General features: G+C 43.2%; 1 protein-coding gene across 8 annotated transcripts in view; it reads right to left on the reverse strand.

Annotated features, from left to right (window-relative positions):
- The window catches only part of MDN1 (midasin AAA ATPase 1), a 314,285-nt gene that overhangs the window by 257,303 nt on the left and 35,692 nt on the right, over window positions 1-21,290 (reverse strand). For all 8 annotated transcript variants that reach the window (XM_075862158.1, XM_075862156.1, XM_075862153.1 and 5 more), the window contains exons 10-12: window positions 17,236-17,423; window positions 2,592-2,673; window positions 2,404-2,499 (exon numbers count right to left, since the gene is read on the reverse strand). In XM_075862158.1, coding sequence (XP_075718273.1) covers window positions 2,404-2,499; window positions 2,592-2,673; window positions 17,236-17,423 — 366 coding nt within the window. The remainder of the gene's footprint in view (window positions 1-2,403; window positions 2,500-2,591; window positions 2,674-17,235; window positions 17,424-21,290) is intronic.

The raw sequence follows: 21,290 nt of genomic DNA on the forward strand, positions 1-21,290 counted from the left end.
CCACAATACGGATATTGTTGCATCGAAGACGATTTTCTAAATCATCTGCCCAGTCTCCTGAAGCCAGTACCGGTCTCCTAAAATCCGCAATTTGAGCCAGAATATGGCGCAAAGTATCCTCCACGTCAGAGATTCTGCGGTCATTTTCAGTAGTACGTTTGCAAATTTTCTGCATATCATGCTTCAGTATAACAAAATCCTGACGCAGTTCATCAACTTTGGTGACAAGTTTAGACTGACATGCATTGATAGCTGCGAGCAATTCTGCAAATTTTGCATCCAAATGTGAGGAGACAGGCTGGTCTTGTGGGGATAGTGGTCTCGGTGTACTTAAGGATCCATCAAACAATGACAGAGAAGGATCAGGGGATGGAGGCAACCGCAAAGGTCGGGAAAACTGCTCCAGCTTCTTTGCCGCATGAGCTTTGATTTTCAAGATATTGGCATCTGAGGGACCAGCATCTAGTTCATCCAGGGAGTGAAATGGAGGATCGTCCATCACAGAGTCATCACCATAGGGGGGGGGGGGGGGAGGGGCAGAGTCCCCAGCCAGGAACTTACTCTTCCCTTTCTTACCCCTATTACCTCCCAGATTATGAGCACTATATTCCAAAGTGTGCACAGGCTGAAAAAGCAGGGGGGGATGCAAACCAAAGCCTGTGCGTTTCCATGCAGGGTTCCTGGTGTATCTACACCCTTATAGACGCTGCTGAGTGCGGGTATCCCAAGCCCCTGAAAGGGTTTCCGGTGCGGTGCGGCCACAGACAGCAGCGTGGGATGGGGGAAGCTCGCTGTTCCCCTACCTCTTAACCAGAAGCAAGCACCCTTTATTGGGTAATGTCCACAGTTCTCAGGATCCTCCAGCCAGCAGCCTCCACAAGTGCAATGTCCAGTGCAGACGACCGCACCATGTCAGCTGCCTGTGCTTCCAAATCTCCTCAGCCGACCACGCACCAACCAGAAGTGCCGGGCCTCACACCACTCCTTGCATCAATTCCGTAGATTCGGTCCCACACCACAAATCCTCTCACCGGCGAACACCGGAGGGTAAGTAGTCTCTTCTCCTCATTATGAGCCAATTACTGTTGCAGGATGGCTGCGATATATCCAGGATAAGTAGTCAGGGTACTCGGGAACTCCGCGAAGCATGTAAGCTCAGCCAGACATCCGGCCACACCCCCACGGACCCATATACTTTAGCGGGTAAATCAGGTCCATGAAAAAAGGACTTCATTCTCCGATCCGTGGAAAAATAGGAATATGTCCTATCTTTCCACGGATCACTGACGGGACCCAGCCGGCACACAAAGGTTGAGTGCATAAGGCGTTAGGATTTGTCCCAGGCACCACAGCATTGCTATAGCTAGAATATCAACACATACACAACCTAATATGGCCAGCAGGCAATCTTCCAAGATTATTCACAATATAAGAACAATTTCTTACTATCATTTGAAATAGCACCGAATGAGTGGAGAAGAGGATCAACGTTTTCAGAAAGCACTAAAGCCTTAGGTTACATAAACAAATTTTGTTATTCCAGCTACATTATTATGGCGGCAGTCATCCTGCCTGAGTTCCTACAACAGCAGATGAAGAGATTTGCTTTACAGCAGGCACCTGGCTATAAGAAAACCAAGTCATAAAACTACCTATTGACTTCTATGAGAGTGTATTATGAGCATGCGCTGTTATATGTAGAAGTCACTGTGCAGGGAGGGGTTGTGCATCACCTATTCTTAATGGTGTGATCCTGTATTATCCGCATCCAGCTTTATAATAGGAGTTACCTTTCAGTCTAATCCAACACACTGCTGATTTTTTTATCTGACCCTGGCCCCAGTGAAAAACAGTTTCTATAAAACAGGAGGTGTCAGCCTGTCGTGAGGGCCCAGTTGACAGTGTGAAAATAAAGATTTTAGGATTTATTTTTTTTCTTTAATTGTTAAAGATTTTTTTGCAGTTTTCATGAACAAACATAAAAAAGCTCACTACTCCACAGCATATGACAAATGTCTAATAGATGAGGGTCTTACCACTGGGACCCACACCCATCCTCTAGGCTGTTTCCGGAAAACACTGCCACCTCGTAACAGTGACCATAGCCCAGCGAGCCCCGTTCTAGAGATAGGTGCTGTTCCCAGATGTTTGGCCGGCATCTGACATTTATGGCATGTCTTGACAAATATTGTTCTTTTTATGGAATACCCCTTTAAGCGACTGGGCCAGGGTAGTGGTATCAGTGGACTTCCATTCCTTTATTATAAATTTAGCATGAGCAAAAGACAGAAAACAGAAAAGGAGTCTCCTATATGTAAATTTTATTTAACTTTTAACTATAAATTGTGACAGAAAAAATAAAATGTAATAAATAATTGTTGTAAAAGTTTCACTGCAGCTCACCTTTTGCTTGGAAATATTCAGTTTGCTGCCAATTACTTCTGCCATCTTAAGTCGGACCACAGGTGTAGACAGCATTGCTGTAAAGCAGTCAAGGGCCTAGTACGTAAACATCAAAATATTATTCAGGACTTTTATTTTCACAATAAAAATATTATAAAGATTACAAAAGGTTTCTCAAAACATTTTACCTCATGAAATATATTTAAAGCAGTGCTCGTTGAGGAACCATCAAAATTATATGCAATTCTGTTGCTCCACTTTAGTAAGTCTCTATGAAAAAGAAAAAGGTACAAGGCTTGTTAATTTATATGAGCGCCAAAATATTCCACAGGGCTGCACACAGGTTGTCACCACTTAAAGAGGATCTGTCACCTCTCCTGAAATATTTAAAAGGGTGATCAGGGGAGCATATTGATGACGCGCTGACACGGCCCAGCGTGACTGAGGGATTACTTCCTGTGCTGTTCGTGTCGGCATGTTGTCAGTGGCATGACTGCAAGGGGCAGTCACATTGCCTATTGCTGGAGTTCCCGAGCAGAGCACCAGCTGATGCTCTGCTCGGGGACTCCAGCATTGCTGCCAACGTCACTGTCCATATATGTCGAGAGCAGTGCTGGAGTCCCGAGCAAAAAGCTAGCTGATGCTCTGCTCGGGAACTCCAGCAATAGGCAGCCTGACTGCCCCTTGCGGTCATGCCATTGATAAAATGCAGACATGAACAGCACATAAAGCAAGCCCTCAGTCACGTGGGGCCGTGTCGGCACCTCATCAATATTAGAAAAGCTCCATGACCTCCAGGAACAGTTTACCGAGTTGAAACGGCATAATTTAGTACCAAATTTTTAATTAAAGTATATTAGTAAGTACATTCATATTTTTATGTAAAAAGAAGCCAAAGCAATTTCTGGTACCCAGATAACCCCTTTAATTTATGTACTTTTATTGCTTACGAAATAATAATTCTGGAACATGTTTTCTTATAAGGCCTCATTCACACGACAGGGTTTCCCGGCTGGGTGCCGGCCGTTCATAAATCGGCCGGCACCCGGCTTGATTAGGAATAATAGACCCCTAATGGCGCCGCTAGCAGCTGCTGCTGCTACTACTGTAGCGACGCCACTATAGCAGAGCGGGGAGGTATCTCCCCGCTCTGCTATGAGCTAGCCCCACTTTAGCTCCTTGAAGGAGCGGAATCCCCGTGTTTTCGGGGACTCTGCTCCTGGACAGAGCGCTTGATGTCTCTGTCCATATCTGGACAGTGACATCAGGGGAAACTCCTGAAGCGGAATCCCCGAACACATGGGAATTCCCCTTCAGGAGTTGCCGCTGATGTCACTGTCCAGATCTGCCCGGCCCGGAACGGATGCAAAACTCTGGCTCGGGCGGGACCCTGTCGTGTGAATCTCGTGTGAAACTCTACACTGTGACATTCCTCTGTTACTCCTTCTAGAGACTTTAATAAATGACAACTTGATGTTACCATTTCCCATCAAAGGGCCGTATCCCTAGTTGACAATTCAGAAATTTCTAGTAGGCAGAGAAAAGGAACGGCAACATGGAGTAATGAGAAAAGATGCTCCAGAATAGTTATTTCATTGTGAATACAATTATTTACTAAAACAGGCATGTCAGTAGAGGTGACTGATCCTCTTTAACCCCTTCCCTCAGCCATTTTTCACTTTTGTTTTTTCCTTCCCACCTTCCAAAAGCTATACATTTTTTATTTTTCTGTCGACATAGCCATGTGAGGGCTTGTTTATTGCAGGACAAGTTGCAGTTTTTCATGGCACCATTTATTGTACTGCATAATGTACTGGGAAGCTGAAAAAAAATTGTGGAGTGAAATGGGCAAAAAAACAGCGATTACGCCATTTTTTTTGGGGGGGGGTTGTTTTTACAGCATCGATCAGGCGGTAAAAACTAAGTTTTCACTATATTCTACAGGTTGATAAGATTACGGCGATACCAAATTTATATGTTTTGTTTTACCACTTTTAAGAACAAATAAAACTATTTGATAAACTAAAAAAATCTTTTGTCTCGCAAAATTGAGAGCGATAACTTTCATTTTTCCAACAATTTAGCAATGTGAGGGAATACATTTTGCAGGGGGAGCAGTAGTTTTCAGCGATACCATTTTGGGGTATATGCAACTTTTTACTTCATTTTTTTTGGAGCGCCAAGATGACCAAAAAACAGCAATTTGCATGTTTTAAATATATATTTTTTTTACGGCATTAACCGATCGTGTTAAACACTATATTTGTGATAGTTCGGACTAATACGGACGCGGTGATACCAGTTATATTAACTTATTTTTTTAACATGGATTTAGAGGAAAAAAAGTGGGATAAGGGATTTGTTTTTAACTTTATTTTATTTATTTTTTTGGAACATAAAAAAAAAAAAAAAAAATGTTACTATTTTTTTTTTTAGTTCCCCTAGGGGACTTGAAGCAGCGATCGTTGGATCGCTTGCATCATATACTGCAATACTAATGTATTGCAGTACATCGTGATTCTAAGTCTTCTTTGAAGCCCTGCCAGAGGCTGAGCCTCAAAGGAGTACAAAGATGGCAGACCTCGGGGTCTTTATTAGACCACCAGGTTGCCATAACAGTTGTAGCCGGCCGATCATGCCGCGAGGGGGGGGGGGGCGCAATGGCTTGTTTGAGGGACCGTCTCTCTGATTGTAACAATTTAAATGCGATTGCGATTGACCGCGGCATTTAACCCCTTAAAGGGAATGTGTTGCCAGCAAAACATGTTTTTTTTTTTTTAGTTAAACAATTAGTGTATAGGTGATTAAACATTGTTCTAATTTTTTTTTTTTTTCACGAGTCAGGAAATATTATAAATTGGATTCAATTGGATTCTAATTTATAATATTTCCCATTGCTGGTCACTAGATGGAGCCATTCCCAAAATTGCAGCATTGCATGTGGTAAAGCAACCACATTGCTTTATGCTGCAAAATTGGGTAAAAAGCCCTCGCTCTAGTGAGCTCTCAGCATCCCCCTCTCCTTTATCCTGGCTAGTGCCGGGAGAAATGAGGGGTTTGAACGGTCTAACCTCCTACACTGTGTGTCGCCATTTTTTGAGCTAACACACAGTGTAGAAGGTTTACATACACTAGTAAAACACACTGAAACACAAACATACATAGAAATCCCTTACCTGCTCCAGTCGCCGCCGCTCCCTCCGGTCCATCCGCTCCGTCTGCTGTTCCATGTGCACAAGTTCGGAAGCCGCGACCGGAAGTAGTAATCTTACTGTCCAGCCGCGACTTCCGGTCCACAGGAAAATGGCGCCGGACGGCGCGCATTTCAAATTGAACTGTGTGGGAGCGGCGCATGCGCCGTTCCCACACAGCGGCGTACATGTTAGTGGATGGAACGGGCCCCGTTCGCAGTCCCTATGGGACTGGAGCTGCCGTATTCCATGTCTGTATGTGTCGATTAACGGAAATGGAAAAAAAAATGGCAGCCCCCATAGGGAAGAAAAAGTGTAAAAATAAGAAAAAGTAACACACAAACACACAAATTAATCCAAACGTTTTTAATAAAGCACTAACATCTTTAACATATTAAAAAAAAAATTGTGGTGACACTGTTCCTTTAATGACCGCCGATAAGCCTTTTCACGGCGGTCATTAGTGGGCTTTATTCTACAGCGCCGCTATTCCACGGCGCTGCATTAGAATAAAGTAAACAGAGCAGGGAGCTGTCAAATCTCCCTGCTCTCAGCTGCCAGAGGTAGCTGAGGGCATACCTGCTCGACCGGGTGAGATCGATATAAGTATCGATCTCAGCCGTTTAACCCTTCAGATGCGGTGCTCAATAGCGTGCACCGCATCCGAGTGGTTTTGGAGAGAGGGAGGGAGCTCCCTCTCATCCCACTGACACCTGGCGATAACCGCGATGGCAGCCGGGGGCCTAATAAAGGCCCCCAGGTCTGCCTATAGTGAATGCCTGCTTGGCTATGCCAGAGGCATGTCCTAGCAGATGCCTGTCCGTTTTAAACGGACAGGCAGTAATACAATGCAATACGAAGTATTGCAGTGTATTATAATAGCGATCGGATGATCGCATATTAAAGTCCCCTAGTAGAACTAGTATAAAAGTAAAAAAAAGTTGAATACAGTTAATAAAAAAAAAAGTGAAAAAAAAATAATGAAAAATACACTTTTTCCCCTTACAAAATGCTTTACTATTAAAAAAAACACAAAGCAAAAAAGTTACACATATTTGGTATCGCCGCGTCCGTAACGACCCCGACTATAAAGCTACATTATTACTATAAAGCTTACATTATTTAACCCGCACGGTGAACGCCGTAAAAAATAAAATAAAAAAAACTATGGAAAAATTGCTGTTTTCTGTTAATCCGAACTTAAAAAAAAAAGTGATCAAAAAGTCGCATCTACTCCAAAATTGTACCAATAAAAACGACAAACCGCCCCGCAAAAAAAAAAAGCCCTCATAACTGCGTCAGCGGAACAATAAAATAGTTATGACTCTTCAAATATGGAGACGCAAGAACAAATAATTTTGAACAAAAAAAGTGTTTTTACTGTGTAAGTAGTAAAACATATAAAATCTATACAAATTTGTTATCTTTGCAATCGTAACAACCCGCTGAATAAGTTAGTGTTATTTATTCCACACAGTAAACTACGTAGATTTAGGGCGCAAAAAAAAAAAAAAGAGTGGTGAATTTTCAGGTTCTTCTTTCCTCCCCCAAAAAAAGTTACTGAATAAATTATATGTACCCCAAAATGGTGCTATTAAAAAGTACAACTTGTGTCGTAAAAAACAAGACCTTATACAGCTATGTCGACACAAAAATACAAAAAAAAGTTATAGCTCTTCGAATCTGACAATGTAAAAATGTAAAAAATGGCTTGGTCATTAGGGCCCAGAATGCAAGCAGAGGGAAGGGGTTAAGGTGCTAAACGGGCGGAATCGGTGATCTTTGATTCCGCACGTTGCAGAGAGGTGTCTGCTTTATTACACAAACGTCACCCGCTGTTCATGGAGCGCATTCTTCATAGGAAGCTAATTCCCCAATGTTTGATTCGTGGGGGTGGAAAACAGAGTAACCAGATAAAGAAACTGCAAACGCACGAAGGAAGGACACACAAACCCTCAGTCAGATCATAATTTTTATTATAACTATTTAAATTAAGTAGCGAGTATTCAGGATCCTGTTTATAACTTGGATATGATCGATAACAGGTGGATCCTGCATGCATTCGGAAAGTCTACAGACCCTTTACATTTTTTCACATTTAGTTATGTTGAGGCCTTGTGCTAAAATAACAAAAATTCAAGTTTTTTCCCCCCATCATTCTGTACTCAATACCCCATAATGACAAAGTAAAAACAGAATGTTAGTAATCTTTGCTAATTTATTGAAAAGGAAAAACTAAAATATTGCATGGACATAAGTATTCAGACCCTTTACTCCGTACTTAGTTGAAGCACCTTTGGCAGAGATAACAGCCTCCAGTCTTCTTAAGTACGATGCCACAAAGTTTGCATACCTGGATTTGGGGATTTCTACCGTTCTTCTCTGCAGATCCTCAAGCTCTGTTAGGTTGGATGGGGATCATAGGTGGACAGCCATTTTCAGGTCTCTCCAGAGATGTTCGATTGGGTTCAAGTCAGGGCTCTGGCTGGGCCACTCAAAACATTCACAGAGATGTATTATTGGAAGGTGAACAGTCTGCCCAGTCTGAGGTCCAGAGCACTCTGGTTTAGGTTTTCATTAAGAATATCTCTGTACTTTGCTCCATTCATCTTTCCCTTAACCCTGACCAGTCTCCCAGTCCCAGCCTCTGAAAAACACCCCCACAGCATGATGCTGCCACCACCATGCTTCACTGTAGGGATGGTATTGGGCAGATAAACAGTGCCTGATTTCCTCCAGATATGACGCTTTGAATTTTTTGGCCTCAATTTCATCTTGATTTCATGAGACCACAGAATCTTGTTTCTCACAAACACGAGTCCTTTAGGTGTTTATTTTGCAAACTCCAGGCAGATTTTCATGTGTCTTTTACTGAGGAGAGACTTCTTTCTGGCCACTCTGCAATAAAGCCCAGATTGGTGGAGTGCTGTAGTGATGGTTGACCTTCTGGAAGTTTCTCCCAACACCACACAGGATCTTTGGAGCTCAAAGTTACCATTGAGTTATTGGTTACCTCTTACAAACCCCTTCTCCCCCGATAACTTAGTTTGGTGGGGTGGCCAGCTCTAGGCAGAGTACTGGTTGTTCCAATCTTCTTCCATTTAAAAATTATGGAGGCCACTGGGCTCTTGGGAACTTTCACTGCAGCAGAATATTTTTTGTACACTTCTCCAGATCTGTGGCTCCACACAATCCTGTCTCTGATCTCCACAGGCAGCTCTTTCCTCCTCGTGTCTTAGTTTTTGCTCTAATATGCATGGTCAGCGGGGGGCGTGGCTTGGCACGCAACAGAAGCAGTCGCATGACTTGAGAGCTCCGCTATGGTCCCGTGCTATACTGATCACGTTACTATCCTGATCGTTCCTTACCTTCACCATTACGTCCCGGAGATCCAGGCAGCAGTCGGGGGGTAAGAGCGGAGTTATGGGCCCCACGAGAGGCCAAACGGCCACGGAAAAGTTGCAGAGCTATGCCCGGGGAGAAACCCAAGTTGGCGGCCGTCCTTCTCTGCAGCAGCGTTCAAAAGGCAGTGAGACGCCTGGAGGGTCGGCCTCTTCTTCAGCGGTGGTGGAGGAGACTGAGCCGGAACCTACCCCGTCGGAGGTGATGAATAAACTCCTGGCAGTCATATCAGCATGCAAGACCTCGCTGACCGGTAAGATAGAGGAGGTGAAAATTGATATAGGCCTTATCAGGCAAGATATGCAGGCCTTGAGAGAACGAGTGACACATGTGGAAGATAGAGTGTCGGGGGTGGAAGACAGGACGGCAGCCATGCCAAGTGCTATTACTGATCTGGAATCCATGACTGAGCTACTAAAACAGAAAAATGACGATCTGTAAAATAGGCTGCGCCGAAATAATATTCGGATAATAGGAATGCCTGAGAAGTCGGAGGGCCAAGATCCGGGGGAATTTATATCTAAGTGGCTGAAAGAGATACTGCCAGATGCACCTTATTCGCAGGCCTTTGCAGTGGAAAGGGCGCACAGGGTACCGGCAAGACCACCTCCACCTGGGGCCCCTCCGAGGCCGATGCTGGCCCGTTTGCTTAATTGTAACGACAGGGACATGATCCTACGACAAGCCCGCCGACTGCAAGGAATTACGTATAACGGCGTTGCCATCTCCATATTCCCGGATTTCTCGGCTGATCTACAGAAGCGTAGCTACGTTCATGGCGGTGAAAAGGCGGCTGAGGGATCTCAATATCCCATATTCCATGGCGTAACCTGCAAGGCTGCGGGTAGTGGATAACGACCGTTCTATCTTTTTTAACTCTCCGGTGGAGGCCGACGATTGGGTGAGAGGAAAGAGATCGCCCCGCCGCGTGTGAATCCTTTGGATGGTGAGGATGGAAAGTGCTGGAATTTAAAGTTGTCGTTGGAGTTCCTCATGCGCCTGATGCAGGCTAAAGTTTCCGGTTGGTCTCCTGTGTTTAAGGATGGATGCCAATGTTACGGTAAACCCAGTTTGGAAGATTTATCCGGTGGATTGATAGTTCTGGAGGCCTTGAAAAGGGTCACTCATCCTCCCCATTTAATTTGGATGGACTGCCGGGACTGCCAATCCGTTTCCATTCTGCTTAAGGTACTTCGCCTGTACTGGGAAGGAGTGATCCGGTCGAAGTGAAGAAGGGGCCTCAGTTGAGAAAACGCAGGAGTGTTCCTGGTAGCTGCCCAGAAAGCATTTGGTGCTTGAATATTACTGATGTATAGCTTAAACTGATGATTGATTTATAGTTCTCCTGTGCGAATTTCTGGAAAGGGCTTATGATGCAATGTGGTGTGTGGGGCTGTAGATAGGGAGGGATACTTTAACACTGCCTAATAGCACGGGGCCTTCCCCGCTACTCTTTAGTGCCACGAGGAGAGCATGTTTCGGCAATGGCCTATGTGTCATCTCGCATTGCCGATGCAGTTCATTGTTTATATGTTAGTTCTGTCGTTCAGGTTTTCAATGCCGTATGTAGGTGAAATTATACTTATTTATGAATGCAAATGTCTAGGAGATCATACAGTGCAAAGAGGTGTGGGAAATGTCACTAGAAAATGTATAGTGGTATTATGCAGGAGCCGGGAGCCAACTTCCCTCCGAGGTAGACTTAGTTTCCAGGTCCACTAATGGCGTCCATACCGATCATGTCTTGGAACGTACGGGGGTTGGGTACCCCGCGGAAGAGGGCGGCCATTTTTGCATGTATCCGTAAATTCAATCCCTCTATAATGTCTGCAAGAGACGCATTTAGTTCCAGATAAAATGAGATTATTGCGTAGATCTTGGATCCAATGGTCTTCGCACTCCTTTCATACGTCCTATTCCCGGGGGGTATCTGTATTAATCCACAAATCTCTGAGGTGGGAAGTGGTCAAACTTAAAGTGGATAAGGAAGGTAGATATGTGTTTATACGTGCTTACATTGACACTATACCATTTGTATTACTGGGCCTGTATGTTCCTACTCCGGCGAATGCACAGATTTTACATGAGGCCACCGCATTTGCTGCCGCATATCCACGGGCTACGGTATTGGGTATGGGGGACCTTAACATGGTCTTGGATCCCAGATGTGATAGATTCAAGGGGGGGGGGGGGGAGTGGTCTCTGGTGCTGTACCGGTGGTTCCGACATCGTTGAACTTGCTGTTTCAAGAAATGGGTTGGATAGATATATTTAGGTGCAGACATCCGAATGTAAAGGTATACTCATGTCATTCTATCGGCAGAAACTCCCTGTCCCGTATAGATTACATCTTTGGGAACGCCCTAATGGTCCCTATGGTAACGGATATTTCTTATGAAGCGAGGGGAGTGTCAGACCACTCTCCGATAGTAGCGCGATTCAATCACCCAGGGCCTGTGAACTGGAAAATTCACCCATTTTGGCTCACCCTGATCGGGCCGCAAGATCGCATACCGGATCAATTGGAGGTTTTCCAAGATACCAATAGCTCGTGTGATAATTTAAATATTTTATGGGATACCCTGAAGGCCTATCTGAGAGATTGCTTGCGATCTACAATATCTTACATAAAACGTGAGGCGGCAAAGGAAGAGGGTCAGTTGGCGCATCAATGTAAAACACTGGAGGGCGAATACATAGAGAACCCCTCGGAGGCTAACAAACATGCATGGCTGACGGTGGGCCGTAGATACTTATTATTGCTGCAAGAAAAAGCTGATAGGAAACTATTTTTTGCTCGGCAAACCTATTTTGAATTGGGAAACCAATCTAGCAAATTGTTGGCTCATTTAATTCACCACAGCTCTCAGAGCTCAGCAATACTAAAGATCAAGGACGGTCAGGGACGTGATTTGACCGATACTCCCAGCATAGCTGCCCGCTTCACCCAATTCTATAGGGACTTATACTCCTCCCAGTCTACGTATGATTGGTCCGAGTGTATATCATATTTGGATGATTTGAACTTTCCACAGTTCGATGCGGCAGGCAGGGACATGTTAGAACTTCACATTACGGAAGACGAGGTTATACAGACGTTGAGGGATATGTCGAAGGGTAAGGCATCGGGCCCGGACGGGGTTCCACTGGAGGTATACCTTCGTTATTCTGACCAGCTCATTCCCCCACTATGCTCTATGTATTCTCACGCTCTGAGGGAGGGCAAGCCCCCGGATAGTTTCTATGATGCCACGATTGTAGTGTTACTAAAACCTGACAAAGACCCTAGTGAATGTAGTTCCTACCGCCCTATTTCATTATTGAATCCAGATTACAAGCTACTTGCAAAGGTACTAGCAAATAGATTGAATAAGGTGATATTACAAATCATCTACCCGGACCAGGCGGGCTTCATGCCTGGGAGGTCCACTTCTGACAATATACGCAAGGTTCAAATTTTGGCGCAAATAGGTGAGGCACTGAAGGGGGACTGGGCAATGGCATCCCTGGATGCGGCCAAGGCCTTGGATTCTGTAGAGTGGGCATATTTGTTAGAAACGTTAGAGGTTTGGTCTTGGCCCGACTTTCATTAAATGGATAACAATCCTGTATAAGGATCCTAGGGCACAAATTTTGATCAATGTTATAATGTCCCCCTATTTTCAACTCTGTAGAGGTACTAGGCAGGGGTGCCCTCTCTCCCCGCTATTGTTCGCAGTAGCTATTGAACCTTTGGCGATACAGATCAGAACGCACCCAGAATATCAGGGAATAGAGTTGGGGGGGGGGGGGGGAGGATCAGTTTGTACGCAGATGATGTGATATTGTACATGTCATACCCGAGGGACAATCTGGGGCTAGCTATTGAAATCCTGAACCAGTTCGGTAGATTTTCTGGCCTACATGTTAATTGGAATAAATCATTTTTCATGCCTTTGAAGGAGGTAGGGTGGGCGGATGCTGAGCACGGTTTGCAGGTGGTGTCGTCCTTTAAATATCTTGGTATCATCATAAACCGAGACCATAGGCAGGATCGAATTACCAATATATTGCCTCTGTTGGATTATATCAAGCTCAAATTCAAGGTGTGGGGGGTAAATTTAATTAAAATGGTTATTCTGCCAAAATGTCTATATGTCCTGGAGCACGCAGCCATACCAATATATAAGGCCTTTTTTAAATCCCTCCATGCATTATTCCCAGCCTTTATATGGGGATCCAACAGATCCAAACTTAGCTTGTCCACCCTGCAGAGACCTAAGCATGAGGGAGGGATGGCATTGCCGGACCTGTTTATGTATTATCTAGCTGGGCAGCTGAGGTACCTACAGCTATGGACAGGGTCGGATCCGTTACCAACGAGGGAACAGCACCTCGCTACATATTTGCATCTTACACATCTTTGGCCAGTGCTGGAAAGTTCCCCAGGAACCTATAAAGCAATGCTTCCAATCCATAGGGTGGCAGTGCAGGCCTGGATGGCTGCCAAACAAATTTATGCATAAGCGGATATACAGGTGGATATGCCACTGTGGGATAATCCCCTTCTTTCTCATCTAATGGAGGGGCAAGTCACCCCTTTCTGGTGTGGCTTTGAGGTGCGTAGAATTGGGGATGTGTATATTGATAACGCCTTTAAATCCTTTACACAAATGCAAGAGGACTTCCAAATTTCTAGAGAAGGCTTCTATAGATATCTGCAACTGCGACATGCTCTCGCGAGTCAATACCCAAGGTCAGATCACGAATTCTCACGATTCCCTCGGATTGGTGTTTTTAGATCACAGGGCCCCCGGGGGTTGATCTCTGCTGTCTACACTGCTCTTATACAAGCTAAACTGGCCAATGTCAAGTTACCGGTGAAGGATAAATGGGAGGGCTTGATACCAGATCTGTTGGGGGAGGAATGGGAGGATGTACTTTCATCTCCTATTTCTGTCTCACCAGCGGCAAATAACAAAATGATTTAGCTATCTATAGTTCATCAGAGCCATCTCACGCTGGTGAGACTGCATAGAATGGGTAGATATCCTAGCACTGCATGCCATAGATGCAGTTTTCCCAGATCTGATTTCTGGCATATGATCTGGGATTGTCCAATGGTGGCCTCCTTTTGGGGGGGGGATGTGTTGAAAGTGGTTGAGGAAGTGGTGAAGCAGCCGATTCCCCTCTCACCCAAGATCTGTCTATTTGGGGTGCTGCCTGAGGATCAGTGGCCATTCCACATGCGTATTCTATTACAAGAGGTATTGTTTATGGCAAGGAAAACCATCGCACTTCGGTGGATGGATCAGAGGCCTCCGAGGGTGACGAAATGGAAATCGCTGATTAATTCCATTATTCCATATGAGCGAGTTTTATATAAGAAAAGAGGGTGTATTAGTAAATTTTATAAAATATGGCAGATTTGGTGTGACTCATCATGCACCCTGTATACTCCGCATAGATTCACAGACCTGAGGGACCAGTTGCTGCAACCTTGAGGAGGGCAGATGATACACGATTGGTTACTTGCAGGACTTCTATATTTTGTCTGAAATAATTTGAAAATTGGCCTTAAAATGTATGATGCCTGCTGAGATGTTCTTATTGAAGGTTAAATATGTGATCTAATGTGTCCTGTTAATTACCACTATGCCTCTATGTTCATGTAATGTATGATTACCTAAATGTGTTTCTTTGCTGTTCTGTACTACAGACATTTGTATTGTGCAAATTCTTTCAATAAAACGAGTTTAAAAAAAAAATATGCATGGTCAGCTGTGAGACCTTGTATAGACAGGGGTGTCTTTACAAATCATGTCCAATCAAATGACCAATGGTTGACGCCAATCAAGGTGTAGAAACATTTCAAAGATGATCTCGAGAAATTAAAAAGGGGTTTTCCGGGAACCAAAAATTGCATTGCAATAATATATTTATGTGAAACTAAGTAACTTACTAATATACTTTAATTTAAAATTCTGTACTAAATGGTGCACTTCAAACCTCGTAAATTGTTCCTGAAAGTGCTGGAGCTTCTCGAATAATGATGATGCTCAGACACCACCCCACGTGACTGAGGGCTTGCTTCATGTGCTTTTCGTGAACATTACCGCAAAGGGTAGTCACATTGCCTATTCTCTGCTCGGTACTCCAGCGATAGGTAACCCCTGAATTGACCTATTATGGACGTGGGGAGAAGTGCTTGAGTCCCGAGCAAAGCACTAGTTGATGCTTTGCTAGGGACTCAAGCAATAAGCATTGTGCCAGCCCCCTGTGGTCATGTTCACTAACAGCACATGAAGCAAGAGCTCAGTCACCAAGGGGTTGTGTCGGAGAGCCATCATTATTATAAAAGCTCCAGCACTTCCGGGAATAATTCACGAGGCTTGAACTGCACCATTTAGTACAGAGTTTTAAATTAAAGTATATTAGTAAGTTACTTAGTTTCACATAAATATATAATTGCAATACAATTTTTGGTCCCCGGATAACCCCTTTATAAAGGCCCCCAGAGATAAATTAAGTGTCAGCGCAAAAGATCTGAATATTTCTGTCCGTGCGAAATTTGAGTTTTTCATTTTTAATAAATATGCAAAAATGTCACTTGGTCATTATGGGGTATTGAGTGCAGAATGATGGGGAAAATGCTAGCACAAAGCCTCAACATAATAAAAACGGAAGAAAAGTGAAAGGGTCTGAAGACTTTCCAAATGCACTGTAGATAGCCTTTAAAGTGTTGGAAAACATTCATTAGGACTGAAGGGGATTAAGAAACACCACAATGTTAAATCCCCATCCGTTTGTTGTCCATTGGCTCCCACCAATGGCATCTTCCCATGTTTTTGAGCCACTTTAGAAGATTTAAAGGAGGCTTTCCCTCTGAAGTCTAAAGGGTAAATTATGATCCCTGTTTGTTATATTTTGTAAGAAAGATATACACAATGATATAAAATGTAGATGCAACAGTTAAATATATTTTACTGTATACACACAGATTATATATATATATATATATATATATATATATATTATAGTTTAGTTCTAGCGATCAATGTTGTTTCCGTTTTAACACACAAATCTCTAGAGGCTCAAGAATGTTATGGTGCCTTTATATCTTATAATAATGCTTTATATACGGCAAGATCTCTCTCGTATGACAATTCCTCGATATTGCTATTAAATTTTAATTACATGCTACAGAGGCAGGGCCACCAAAGTCTAGGTTGGTAGTTTAAAGGGATTGTCCAGGCTGGGGTTTTTTTCTTTTTTTTATACTGTGACCCACAGGATAGGTCATCAGTAAAGGATTGGTGGGGGTCCGACACCCTGATACCGTACCAATCAGCTGTTCCGGGTGCCAGAAGCAGATGGCTCCGACCACTGTATAGCGGCCGTGCTGCAGCTCTGCGGCTATTCAAGCAAACAGGAGCACTGCTGCAGTAACTTAGCACAGCCGCTATACAATGGTCTGAGCCATCTGCTTCTGGCACCCGGAGGCAGCCAGAAAAGCTGATCGGTGCGCCACCCCCGAACATAGGCTGATGACCTATCCTGTGGATAGATCATCAGTTTTAAAAACAACCCCCAAACTGGACAACCCTTTTAACGGTTAGACCATCTAACAATTATATTTGCACACAGTGATTTGGAGATGTTATGATATAAATTTTCAGCATATTTCAACTACGCAGTGTAGTCACCTACAAGCGTTGACACGTTGAGACAATCATAAGCGACAATCAAAATTAGAATTGTACGCATTATCGAAGAATGTGAAGACACCTTTAGTAATCAGGACTATATTTAGAACGGGAATTTTTGTGAATACATCATAAAAAAAATTACGTTTCATCAACTGAGTTTATAACTCGCCACACAAAGCCCTCCCTGCTTTAAAATAAAGAAGCTGCAAAAGGGGAATAAAGATTACTATCCACCTATCTCTGAGTAAAAAAATTGTAAATTATATTAATATGAATAGAGGATTTGTGGTTGGGTTCAATTGAACAGGGCTCAGCTGCAGTTCCCCCTGCACAGCAGATGGCCAGGAGCACCACTATGCAGGGAAAGACTTCACCCTGATGAAACATCGGGAAGAAAAATCTCACATAGCGCAGAGCGTATTTATTATATGGTGCTTTAATAAAGTGTCACATTTTTGTGACACGTACTCTAAAACACACAGAGGGTGTATGCAAATAAAAGTATTGCATTGAAGCAAGAAGTCTGTGTATAAATAAAATAAATTACCTACCGTAATGATAAGCCTCTGCCCTCAAGACTGTGTCTTTTGTCTAATATTTTCAGGTCGTCCGTGCCAGGCAGCGGTGTATCAGTGCTGTCAGAGGGCATAGAACGGTGCTTATCTCCTGTAAGCTGGACATAAATGTCAAGTAATCGGTCTATTGCAAGGTTCAGATTGGGATACAGCTTTTGAAGAACCTATAAAGAAAGATATTCAAAGCTATAAGAACATAAAAATATAATTGTAACAGATGATATTCAAAGCTATAAGAAATACAGTACCATAAAAGCCATATAAATTTGGAGAAAACCCGTGTAAATAAATGTAAAGCAGTGTATTTCATTGTTAACTAAAACTTAAAACTAAAAAGTTAGTCATGCTTAAAGGGGTTTTTCCAAAGTCATAAATTATCGCCTTTCCACAGGATGGGTGATCATTTTCGGATCACTGGGGGCCCCACCGACAGTGAGGACGGGGGTCCTGAACCCCAGATCTTTCTCACTGCCAGACCACAGTGAGGACATTGAATGAAGTGGTGGTCGAGCATTATTCATGCTGCTATATTCAAAGTTTTTGGGAATGACAGAAACAGCCAATTGCAGTGCTCGGCTGTTTCCGTCATTCTCAGACATCGAATGGAGAAGTGGGCGCATACTCGACCACCGATTCATTCATGCTCCTCCTTACAGCAGGGTGTGCAGACACAGGTGCACAGCTCGTTACAGTATAGTTAGAGCCCTGTCTTCTAATGAGCCATGCACCTGTGATCACTTGACATTTTTATTCACTTGGAGTAATCAAAAGTTTCAATTAAATTACTGAAAGAAGAGATATTGTAAACCGCGAGGAGTTGATACAAATAAAAGTATATTGGGAAAATTTTGTAACTTTATTATAAAAAAAAATAAAAAAATATTATAACAAAAATTGCTCAAACCAGAATACCCTTTTAATGTCCACCACTTCCTTTTAAAGGTCTGTACACATCGTGTTTTCGGCCTACGTTTAACGTATATGCCGGAAATAGCTCCCGGCATACATTAATTGTAGACTGACGGATGGATTAACAGGGGCATCCGTCACCATAGAATTTAATGGTTTCCGCTAAAAATATATACGTCATGAAAGACTATTGAAAAGTCCACGACACATATGTTAAACGTATACCTGTGATGCATGCCACGCAGTGGCATAAGTTACCCGTTGGCTCCCATGTTAAAAAATAAAAAGTATACAGTTTACTACACTATTCAATCCTAAGGAAAAAAAAAAAAAGTATACCAATGTATACCTCACGAACAGAGGCCATTCCTTCGGTCTCCGTTGGGCTAATGGAGCTCTGTGGACGCATTTAGCGTGCAAGACTGGAGCTTTCCTGACATACTCGCTAAACATAAGACAAAACAATGATTTGCACATGGTCTAAGGTTAAAAATGCATGCATGTATGTATGTATCCCCTTACAAGACATGCCCTGCGACTATGGTAGCTAAGCAAATGGATCAACTAGTTAACCAACAGACTTCTAACCACAATAATTGTTTCAGTACCACTGATCAGCTTTCAGTACCACCACTCTCAAATTCTGATTGAATTACCTCTGATGCTCTTCTTTATTAAAGGATTGCTTATATTTTTAAAGGAATGCTACAATAACTATATATTAAAGCCCCATGCACACGAACGTGCTTTTGCGGCCGCAATTCCCCCGAAAATACACGAGAGAATTGCTGCCCCATTCATTCTTAAGGCACCATGCACACAACCGTGGTTTCCACGGTCCGTGCGTGGCCTAGGAGCCTGGACCACAGAAAGACCGGGCAAGCCTTATTACGGCTGTGTTCTGCGGTCCAGGCTCATAGGAAATGATGTACGCGGCCATGTGCACGGCCAACGATTTGCGGGCGGTTCGCGGATGTCACTCCGTGGCCGGCCGACCCGAAAATCACAGCCGTGCACATGGCTACGGTCGTGTGCATGAGGCCTAACGCTCCACAATCACAAGAAGTTTGGAAAAGCGGACATAAAAAGAACACTTTTTTTTATACTGAACTAGACTTTATATAGTAGCTTTCATTGGTCCATGATTTGGGTGCCTTGGGTGTATATTACATCCTTGGCCGTAAGGACTATTAAAATTCTTCCGTCTCCATTCTGGTAGGCATAAAACAAAGCGGGTTCTACGGGACAAACATTGGTTACCTATCTTTAGAATATGCCACCCCATTGGTGGGGTCCGACCCCTGGAAACCCCTTCCTACCAGCACAATAAATGGGCATTAATGAACCAAGATCATGCCAGCGAATAAACATGCATATGTACATAGAACGTTGCTTAAAGAGAACCTTTCACCTGCAGCTGAGTGCAGCATGTAATAGGCAGGGCATCACAAACACTGTCTCACGTGAAATTTTTTTCCTATATTCCTCCGTTATTTACATATCAGTATATGCCGTTCTAGTTGGCGCCCAATATGTAAATAAGCCCCTGTACTGTCAATGGGGCGTTTCTATCTAACTAAATGGCAAGGGGGCGTGAGGTCTTCGCTCTGACACTGTCCAATCAGCTATGGACAGTGTCAGGGCGGCTTGCTCTGCGTTCCCTCGCACGAGAACACACACAGACTGGCGGTACTGCAGAGAGTGCTCTCTCAGTCTGTGTGTGTTCTCACGAGAGGGAACACAGCCCAAGCCGCCCTGACACTGTCCGTAGCGGATTGGACAGTGTCTGAGAGAAGGCATCACGCCCCTTTGCCATTTAGTTAGATAAAAACGCACCATTGAAAGTTCAAGGGATTATTTACATATTGAGCGCCAAATATAACGGCACCGATATGTAATTAACGGAGGAAGTTAGAAAAATTATTTCAACTGAGACCGGGTTTGTGACGCCCTGCCCATTACATTCTGCACTCAACTGCACGTGTATGAACAGGTGAAAGGTTCTTTTTAACCCCTTGAGGACACAGCATGTTTTGGCCTTAAGGACACAGACAATTTTTTCAAATCGGACATGTGTCACTTTATGTATAACAACAACAACTTTGGATTGCTTTTATGTATCCAAGTGATTCTGAGACGTTTTCTCATGACACATTGTACTTTATGTTAGTTGTAAAATTTGGTCGATATACTCCGTGTTCGTGTAAAACACTAACATTCAGAGAAAATTTGGAAAAATTCAATTTTTTCAAATTGAAATGTATTTGCTTCTAAGACGGCTAGTAATACCACACAAAATAGTTACTAGTTTACATTTCCCATATGTCTACTTTATGTTGGCATAGTTTATTTAAAGGTGTTTTTATTTTTCTAGGACGTTACAAGGGTTAGAACTTTAGCAGCAATTTCTCACATTTTCAAGAAGATTTCAAAAGGCTATTTTTCAGGGACCAGTTCAATTCTGAAGTGGCTTTGAGGGCCTTCTATATAAATCACCCCAGTTTAAAAACTGCACCCCTCAAAGTATTCAAAACAGCATTCAGAAAGTTTCCTAACCCCTTAGGTGTTTCACAGGAATTAAAGCAAAGTAGGAGGTGAAATATAAAATTATTTTTTTTCTGCCACAATTCATTTGTAATAAATTTTTTCTCTGGGTACGTTCACATGGCTTATTTTCAGCCGTTTTTCCGGGCAGTAAACACACCGAAATACGGCTTAAAAAAACAGAAGCTGAACACCTCCAAACATCTGCCCATCGATTTCAATGGGAAAAACGTCATTTCGTTCCATCGGGGGTTTTTTTTTACACGGCCCTTTGGAAAAATGGCACGGAAAAATGCCCCATAAAAAGTAGTGCATGTCACTTCTTGAGATGTTTTTCCAGAAAAGTGCCAAAAACGGCCGCAAAAACGCATCAAAAAAAAGTTTCACGCTTTAAAAACGGCTGAAAATCAGAGGCTGTTTTCCCTTGAAAATAGCTCCTTATTTTACAGTCGTTTTTACTTTAGCGTATGAACATACCATAACAGAGGTTTTACCAGAGAAACAACTTATTATTTATTGCCCAGATTCTGCAGTTTTTAGAAATGTCACACATGTGGTCCCAGTGTCCTAATGGACTT

The sequence above is a fragment of the Rhinoderma darwinii genome, chromosome 4, assembly GCF_050947455.1.
Source record: "Rhinoderma darwinii isolate aRhiDar2 chromosome 4, aRhiDar2.hap1, whole genome shotgun sequence".
Classification (NCBI taxonomy): Eukaryota; Metazoa; Chordata; class Amphibia; order Anura; family Rhinodermatidae; genus Rhinoderma; species Rhinoderma darwinii.